The 9,818-nt window shown below is 40.1% G+C and overlaps 1 protein-coding gene across 1 annotated transcript; it reads right to left on the bottom strand.

Moving 5' to 3' along the window:
* Nucleotides 1–3,080: 3,080 nt before the first annotated feature.
* Nucleotides 3,081–9,759, bottom strand: LOC128707805 (telomere-associated protein RIF1). Its single transcript, XM_053802763.1, has 4 exons — nt 8,927–9,759; nt 8,499–8,856; nt 8,243–8,421; nt 3,081–7,671 (listed from the first exon to the last, which is right to left on the bottom strand). The coding sequence occupies exons 1-4, from the start codon at nt 9,757–9,759 to the stop codon at nt 3,081–3,083; spliced, it is 5,961 nt and encodes a 1,986-aa protein (XP_053658738.1).
* Nucleotides 9,760–9,818: the final 59 nt, after the last annotated feature.

The following is a 9,818-nucleotide window of genomic DNA, read 5'->3' as shown; positions in this document are numbered from 1 at the left end:
AAATAGCTTCCTCTGTCATATCACACATTTGTGTTTAGTTTATTTTAATGTATTGTATGAAAAAGTCGCCTTGTTTGCTGAATAAATTAAGTACAGAGAAGGAAGTCAACGATTTTACTCCCAGATTTGACTTACGCGGAAATTGGAGATATGCGGATTTTTCCCGGGTTATAGCGGTCCGCTATAATAGCGTATCTCGGCGACTGCCTGTATTTACTGTTTAGCACAAAATCTTACATTGACTCCGCAAGGGAGTTGCTATGGATACGGTAACAGAGGGTTGCTTTACCCAAAACGATGTGTGGCCTAGTACATTTCGTTTTCAAATGAAACAGGCTAGATTTGGGCTCGGGTTTATTTAAGGTGCCGGTTGCCTTTGGTAAGAAAACTGTTTCTTTCGCAAAAACGCATCAGAAATTATAACGGATGAAGATAATGTTATTCGATTAGATAGTGGACAGCTAGAGCGAACAACGTGATTCCCGAGTTGATGTAGCATGTAACAGTTACGCACAGTTTATGTTTATGACCTATTGACCGATGCGTGTCACCTGTATAGAAGAGTTCGGTGGAAGTATACTGGCTAATATTGTCTACTGAACGCCCCTTCAGCTTAGACTGCTACTATTATTAGAGCAACGTTACGGAAAACCGCTAAAACGTTGCCCGCTGCTGATTGACTTGATGCTAACATGTAAGTTTGTGTATAAACAATAATTTTACGGTCTTCCTTTCCCTATGACGCAGGGTTGCGCTTAGTTACTCAAATTATCTCTCACTCACGAGTTTTTTTACCGTTCTTCAATTTTGTTTTTGTTCTAAGAGGTGCGACTTTTTCACTAGGCTTAAGAAATACAAAATGGCGCTTTATGATAAAAAAAATGTTGGAGAAACAACAAAACATAAACGAAAAACAAATTGTATCGCAGGTCTATCGTTGATAGCTTGGTTGCTGGTTGTATGTGAAACATTTTCGATTGATTTGGCAATATAGTCCAAATCCAACACCTAGACAATGTGCGTAGAAAGCATGGTTTGAAATAAAAGGAGAAAAAATGACTTCATATCTTCCGCTATGGCTGATTCTACTTGATCCGAAATTCAAAATATTGAACATGTGTAGGAGTAGTTAGCATGTGCCACAAATCTACAAATACAACTATCAAACTAATTCTAGGTAGAGATTCTAATGTTACTGTAGAAAATTGAATTTTCCGGGATTACAATCGCCGTCCTGGTCCAGCGGCGAGCGTCCACACTCCAGTCGAGGGTCCACACTCCAGTCGAGCGTCCACACTAGATGCACTAGTCCCATCCTTTATGTCCTCTTCATTAACGGCAACAATGTTTAACGAAATCAATGTTCTTCCGACTGACAGACACCTTCTTTTCGCTGATGATATAAAAATATTTCTTCCCGTATCCTCGTCTTCCGACTGTCAATCTCACTATCGTTCTTTGGGCGACTGCTCTTTTAATGGGTTGGTAATGGGTAATGGGCTAAGTAATGGGTTTGTGCCCTGTCCTCCTAAATGTTAGGTCTATTGATAAAGTATTGATGCTGGATTCGTTCCGTTCTGGATAATGTAAGCGTCGTTTGGACTCCACCTGGAGTAACTGCTATGCATAGACTAGAGAGAATACGGAGGCAGTTTACGCGGCTCGTAGACCGTAGATTTCTTCTAGGATATTCCGTCTCTGTGCCCTCATATTCACTCTGTTGGCGAAAATTCAGTTTAATCGACATTGAATCCCGCCTTTCGCAAGCCCGGTTCTATTTCATCGCCTATATCCTTTTCCCTGAACTCGACGTTCCGTCTCTTCTTTCTTCATCACCCCTTTATATTACTTCTCGTCGATTTTGTGACAGATTTTCAGACAGAGATCCATTTGATTTTCAGCTAGAATGATCTCTGGTTATTCCTGGCATGGCATGTTCCCAAATGAACAGGGATCATTAACATTTTGGCTTCAACCTCCCCATTTCCCAGTTCGGCACAATCTTATACCCCTAACTCCACCCATTTCGGCATCCACTGCAATACCCATATTTGGTTTTTGGTGCAGTGAACTACTCCGAGTCCTCTATACTCCTATTCGGAATCGAAGTTGGAGCCACAATTGCTGTCTCTGTAGAAACCAAATTTGTATACACGGTAAATATTTAACTTAAATTGATTAAAGTAACTAGTAATTAATTATATAAGAATTTTAAAAATATATGTGAAACCAACAGAATATTTAAAAAGGTCTTTCTTTTTTTTTAGAAAACTCTAAATATGAATTCTGAGTCGGAATACCCGGCGTCATTTAACGAAGTAGGTGTCATTTAACGAAGTGGAAGTTGTTGATTAATTAATTCATTGTAATCTTTATGGGACTATGATTATTACAATTCATTCATTTATTTGCAATTTCGATTTACAAATGGAACACAAGTTCCAATTTGGATTGTTACAACTTAAACTATTTTAACCGTTGTACATCGTTCGAGCATAGGGTAATTGCTAAACATGTCATAAATGTGTTAGTTGAATATCCAATTGCCAGTCTTCTATGACCTGCCAGATTTTAAGAAATTGTTGTGTCAACTCTAAACATTCGAAAAAAAAACTTATCAACTCTCTTATAAATAAACTAAGGCATAATCCGTTTTTAGACCATGAAACACGTAAGAAGTGGGTTTTAGAATTGTAGCATAAATTTTACGACGCATCAAAAATCAAAAAATCAATAGCACACATTTATTAACTAACTAATATTTCATGTTCATTTACTTCATAGCATGACATGGGCTATCGTTCATAATGTTTAAATTAAATCATTTCATCATTACTCTTTACTATACATTTGTACATTACACTCATGACGTTAAATATTTCGTCAATCAAAATAACTAACATCTACAAATTTAGCGTTAAAACGGAAGTAGTACAATATACATTTGACATCAATTACATGGAGGTATACTAAAAAAAACAATAATTGTATAGCGAAAGCAACTACATGCTACTGTCCCTCAACAAGCATTAAAGTTATAATAATATAATTTTAAAGATGCTTCAGCAACTCTGCTACGATCACAACGTGCTAGATGTCTTGAAATAGTTTTCCAGTAAGGACATGATCTCTAAACGACTTTTACGCGCTAGTTCTTTTCGGAGTAATTGTTCGCGAAGGTCTGCTAATTTTTGGCCATCTGTTTCCGTGCTTGGTAAGCTTAGTACATTTTCAAATATGTTTTCGACCACACGCATTGTTTCATCTTTTCCGTTTTGTGCAACGCCAAAAGCTTGATCAACTGGTCGGTGCGTATTGTATGCCGCGTGTAGTTGTTTGAATACGTGATCTATCATGGTCATCGCTGACAAGCGTTCGCAAACTTTAGCATTAGAATTTTCTTGTATGGCATGATCCAGAAATTCTTCCGAATGTCGCTCCGATAGTTCATCGAGCACCACGTCACGAATCTTTGGATCTTCGGACATTTTTGTCGACAGCTCTTTCGTTAAGGATCGAACACTTTTAGGTTTTTCCAACGATCTTCCAGCAGAAATGTAGCGCTCAAATATGTCGTCCAGTGTGTAACGGTTTAGAACGTGCTCCATAAGAGCCTCCTCTGAAGAAAATGATATTTTATTCGACGAATCGATTGATTTTTCTAGCGCAACAACTACGTGTTGCTGTTCTTCTCCAAGAGCAAGTTCAGATTGAGTTGCCAAAGCAGGATCATTCTTGCCTAAGTCCATACAATCAGAAGTTACCTGTAAAGCGGTCATATTATCTGTAGCATCATGCATCATAAATTCATCCTCGTCCAGAGATTCTGGCGAAGACGTTAGTTCCACTTCTTCCATATCCTCGTCAATGGCTCGATTAGGAATGGTAGTTGATTCTCCTACATTTGACGTATGTGCCTGCGAGATGGTAAAACATTGCAGTTCAGAAATGCTATCCGACTTGCTTTTTCGCCGCATCATAAACTTTGTTCTATCGGCCGAGGAAGTTATGTTACTGGACAACTGCAAGCTACGGCTAACCGATACGGGACGACACTCTTCCGCTTGTCGAATGTATTCCTTCGTTAGAGAAACAGGAGGGTCATGAAAACTGACGCGTTTACGCTTATTGATCGGCGATTCGATATCATCACCACTCTCGTCCTGGTTGTGCTTACGTTTCAGTATGCTGCTAGCTGGTGATGCTAGCGGCGAAGGCAATGTTTTAGAAAAGAACAGGTACTGCGAAGATTTCTCTCGGCAATTTTCTTCACTTAGCATCATTTGCTCCGCATTTGCTCCTTCGGCTGCACATGACGTGGCATTACCGACTATGGCTTTTTTACGCATCATCAAACGATTTGCGGATGCCGATCCAAGGCCCCCCTTTGGTGTCGAGGCATTTTGTGGAGGAGTGTTCGGTTTCGGAGATTGGTCGTTGTGCTGGTTGCGGATCAAATTAATCAGCTGTGCACCGCGTCCTCCTAAGCCAAGCATATTAGTTCTAGGACTGTGCGGTAAAGAGGACTGTTGCTGAGTGCGGGATTTAAATACACTATTTGATCCAGATGGCGTCTGCGGTGTTGGACTAGCCTTGGAACGCCGGGTCATAACAGTGGATACTGGGGTGTTGGTAGTGTTTAGCATATTATCTCGTTCTTTGCCACCAATTCTATTAGATGATCGTCTATCGCCTATCGCACTGCCCGCTAGCTCTCCGGGATCCACAATCTTCCCGGCCGAACTTTTTTCCTCAGATATGGGAGAAATGTTCACAGTATTGTTAAGCAAATCTGCGTTCCTCTCCTCTTCGCCGGCAAGATTAGGCGAAGATACAATACTGCGATTAAGAGATTTATTTAGAGGTTCCATTTCTTCGTCCAAATTTTTTGCTGGAGAGAGCTGGTCCATGTTAGGCACTAATGGTTCAGATAGCATAGGTTCGCTCAAGGATTCTTTCGTCTTATCACCGACTGCTTCTACTACATTTGTGGATAGATCTACAAGTGGTAGATGATGATTAACGGATTTTGCAGTTTGTTGTGTACTGCTCGCAGAAAGGTTCTCGTCTTGTTCCTTGGATTCCATCTTCAAGCTGACGGGGTGAGAGACCACTTCGGTATGATGTTCGTCAGCGTCCTGCAATGTCTTAGCAAGATTTTTTATTGGTTCCAATACAACTAATGGGCTGAAACGTGCAACCTTAGGACTGGATAAACCGCTATGATTTTCAACAACACCACAATCTTCTTCCTCGTTTGTATGACTTGCTGATGTACCAACAAATTTTAGCGCTTCCCGCATAGCGTTGTTACAGGATGCATTTGTTTTTTTCGATGGTGTTCCTTTTTCATTCAATTCCAGCTTATTAATGGATTTAGAGGAACTGTATAAGCATTTGGCCACCAATGTTTTTTCAGTCATCTTTTTTGGCGAGAGAATTCCCATTTTAATACCGATTTTACTGCTATCATCTAGTGACAACCGAGCAGAGCGCCTGCTAGGTGATAAGACAATGGTAGAGGTTTTTTGTGTGAGCCCAGATTGTGTCGATTCGTGTTTCGTGTAGGGAGGACTGTTCTCATGATTTGATAATTGTGGCGACTTTTGCACTACATTTGACGCTACTTCTTCCCGTTGGTCCTGCTCCGAAGATTCACCGACATCTACGTTATCATTGTTCTGTACAGCTGTAGCTTCAGGAACCACATCATCCAAATTCTTTCGTTTGGTTGATGTTACATCGGGCGTCATTATGTCTACGTTGCTTTCCTGCACTGCGTTACTGTTGTTGAGCACTGTTGTTGAGCATATTTCCGACTGAGCTTTCGATTTTTCTGTAAATGTTGTTGTTCTTGATCTAGCGATAGATAATCTTCTGTTTGTAGATTCTGACGAGTCTGATTGCGAAGATTCAATGACATCATCGGAAACATCGGCTTTCTTGTGGGATTGAATTTTTTCTTCGCATTCTGATGAGGAAGTACTATACATTTTTTTATCAAAATTCAATGTCTTCCTAGAAGTTTGCCTTTCTTTCCGTTGAGAACTTTGGTGTGTTGCTATCTTGGAGGTAGACGCACTTCTTTGTTCCAACTTTGCCCTCGATAAAGAATGGCGTTTTTTCTCGCTTTCAGTTTCCTGACTCGAGGTTCTTTTTTGTCGAGTAGATCTCTTTTCCGATACATCCGAACGCCTCGTACGTGACAAATTCATAACATCCAGACTCTTGCCTTCAACCGTATCTATACGCAGATTATTAAGAATTGATGCGTATCTTCTACGATTTTGTTGTTTCCCTGTTTTTTCTTTATCAGAATCACTTTGTTCTTGCTGTTCGTTTGTTGTTACAGTTTCATCACTTAAAACATTTCCATTGTTGTTTTCCTTATCCAAACGATTTGTATCAGATTCACTGGGAGATTTCGTTGTCGAAATGGTTCCTTCGTTTTGTACATTCGATGTTTCGCTGGTTTCTTTTGATACGGTGTTGTTATCTTCGTTATGTGATATTGCACTATCCACAACAGTATCTGTAACTGTAGCGTTAGTACGATCCTGCTTTAAAGGAGCTACGCCTTTGCTCGGTGTCCATGGTTTTATAACAAAGCTGTCCTGGGATTGGCTCATATCATTGTACAACGCAGGAATATCTGCACGCTTTTCCATCATTTTTTCACGCTGATGCTCAGTGAGAGATTCCGGCTTAAATTTCCACACCTTATCTATCACTACGAACTCTTCTGTTTGAGTTTTACGTGTTGGGGTTTTATTGTTTCCGGTCTTATCATAGCAACTTTTTATCAGCTTTACCAACTCTGTAGTTTTCCAACCCTTCTTCACATCCTCTGGTAAGCTCAATGTGGTTTTCAGCAACATTTTTAAGTTCCATTTGACATCGCTAGACTGGTTAGACAGCTCTTTCGACATTTGTGGTGTGACCATTTTGTTGGATAATACCTTCAGCATTTTTCTAACCTCATTCATCTTTAACGCGTCTTCACTGGATACTAGTTCATTGATTGCATTCCTTACCGGCAAAATCAAAATCAATATATGTTTAACACTTAGTTTTTCCAGCAATTCTGCGAAGCAGCGCACCATCGCCTCGATTCGATCCAGATTCGATTTATAGGCAAGACCTTTCCTTGCCACATCTTTAAACAGTTCCAACACTTTCACAGGGGAGCTGGCAGGTTCGAAATGTACCGATAGCGATTGCATTATATAGCATAGGGAGTCAGCTACTACGGCGGTGCTGTAACCATGCTTTGCAATGGTCATAGCTTTGATCATTGCACAGAAAGCGTTTACAAATTCACATGTTTTAGTTTCCTGTTTTGCTATTGGCTCGTATACCTGCAACCAAAGGTCTTTCACGCTTTCAATTAAAAGCAGCTGATCGTATTCTAGCGGATATAGCAAGAAACTCATCACCGTGTTTTGACGCTGCAAACAGCCTTCCATATCGTTTTGCATTTGTGCTGTAAGATAGCCTCCCAGATGTATGTAGATTTGGGTTCGTATTGAACGAAAGTCGGAGCTATTGTTGAAGCTGTGTTCATCCGTATGGTATAGGTATTGAATAGTTTTTTGTAAAATATCCCATACCGCATTTTGACCAGCGTGCTTTTTCAATTCGAATAAGGACTTCACTATTGGTTCCGATTTTCTGTAACACGAAAAAAAAGATTTGATTAGTCTAAGGAAATATTACTTGTACAAAAAATTATAATACATTTTTACGGCTGAGAAAAGAATCATGTAAGGATAATTTCCCTTAATTATTTCAACCACCAGATAAACTAGTAACCTTTTTCATTTTTTGAATAAAACAATTCTTCCTCCTCCTATTCCTCCTTACCAGCACAACAACCTCAGCCTATTGGTCCGGATGGAATATTGTCCCTGCCGTGTGAAGACCGGCACTGTCACTAACTACATCAATGGCTCGCTCCATACAACAAATCTACAGATTTTAATACAAATCTACTAAATAATCAATGCATATTACGCCCGGGTTATCAAGTATCAAGTTATCCAGTACGTCCGGAGTATTAGTATTGACAATTATTTTTTTTAAAAACTTGACTCTAACTTGATACAATATTTTACACATTCGCCAGCTGAAGATATAGTCATTCAAAGCCTGTATATTACATGCCAAAAACAAAACCAGTTCCATCTAGACATGCATTTGTTTATATACATAACACATATGTTTGTGGAAAAAATGTACTTACTTTGGTGGACAAGGAAGCTGAGCATGTAATAGGAGTGACATTATAGTTTTGTAGTTAAAAACCAGTTGCTCCGGAGAATCAAAACCAATATTAACCTTAAGCAGATCGCTTTGCGTTATAGTCAGCAGGGTATCATATAACATATCACGAAGCACCTGATCATTTTCATGGAGTAAACACTGCAAGATAGTAATAAACATAATTGAACATGCGGAATGCATATATGGACCACACTCATTGAATGAAATATGCTTACCAATTGCAACAGCGCGTTCATGTCCTCTTTAATCCACTTTAACATGTCTGTTTTAGGAATCGTTGTTTCAGCGCATATGCGGCTTATCAAATTGTTCCAAACGCATCTATTAATCTGCAAATAGTCTAGATGTTGCATCTGTGCTAATAGTACCGTACACTCAATACACGAATCGATAATCAATCTCGCTTTGGAAGAAAACAGGGTGTCGGATATGGCCATTCCGGTTACGGGAAAATCGAAGGGCAATTGGGTACCGCAACTGTCAGAGCACGTGAGCAAAGTTTTTGCAATATCCGGTGATGGTCCGAGAAGATGTATCAAAGCGATGACTGACAATTGTTTGATTGATTGGTACCTAAAATGGATGGAATAAGCATGTATGAGATCCAGTGCACTTTGATTAATTTACAATTTGATTTACTTACATTTTTCCCGGTGCGCCTAGCTCTTGGTAGGACGTGTCAAAGTAATAGCACAAGGGCGCCTTGAACGAAGGCCCAAAACAGAAATATATGAATGGTTCAAATATTGTATCTGACATAGTATCCAATTGCGAACGTAATTGACACAAAAGGAACCACCATATGTCAAACTTTTTCAATGCAATAGTTTCCGTTTTTGACTTTGAGCTTTTCAGCGGAATACATATCAATTTCACTCGTTTGGGAATGTTAATCTGCTTGTTGTTGGCAAAGATCTCGACCAACAGCCGCCAGCAATCAAAGGACTGTTCTCGGATCAAGAGCTCCGGAGACCTGAATCCGGCTTCAACGATCGATAAAAACATGTTTATGATCGACGAACCCTGGCAAAGATCTCGGTTTATAATTCGCACCAGAACAGACCAAATGCGATGCCAGTTTGGGTTTTTTTCGCTCCGCGCTGTATCTAGCAAGGACGTGTACTCCTTGCTAATAACCTCACGCATTTCTCCCCATGCAGAGTGATCCAGGTAATTGGTAGCCCTAATGTGGTTCACTGCAGACTCCAGGGCATGTAACGCGAGCTGCTTCGTTTTGGACGACTTTTCCTCAAACATCAAACGACCGACATCCACCAACCAGAATCTGAGCTCATCCTTTGCGATAGGACTTTTTGCGTCATTATTCAGGGTACCATTTCCCGCTGTGACGGAACTGCACACTTTTTTAAGTTCGGTCAACAAGCCATCTACTTTCTCATAGGATTCCGATTGCAGAGCTTTGCGAAGAGAATCATAAAGTTCGCGTCCGGGTAGCGAAGTAGGCCGCGCGTTCATCGTGTTTCGGTAATCCTTAGGATGAGAGGTCAGCCAGCTGTGAAGGAAAATTGTAATAC

Source organism: Anopheles marshallii, chromosome 2 (assembly GCF_943734725.1).
Source record: "Anopheles marshallii chromosome 2, idAnoMarsDA_429_01, whole genome shotgun sequence".
NCBI lineage: Eukaryota > Metazoa > Arthropoda > Insecta > Diptera > Culicidae > Anopheles > Anopheles marshallii.
Note: the sequence above shows the minus strand (reverse complement) of the source record. Positions and strands in the feature narration are given on the sequence as shown.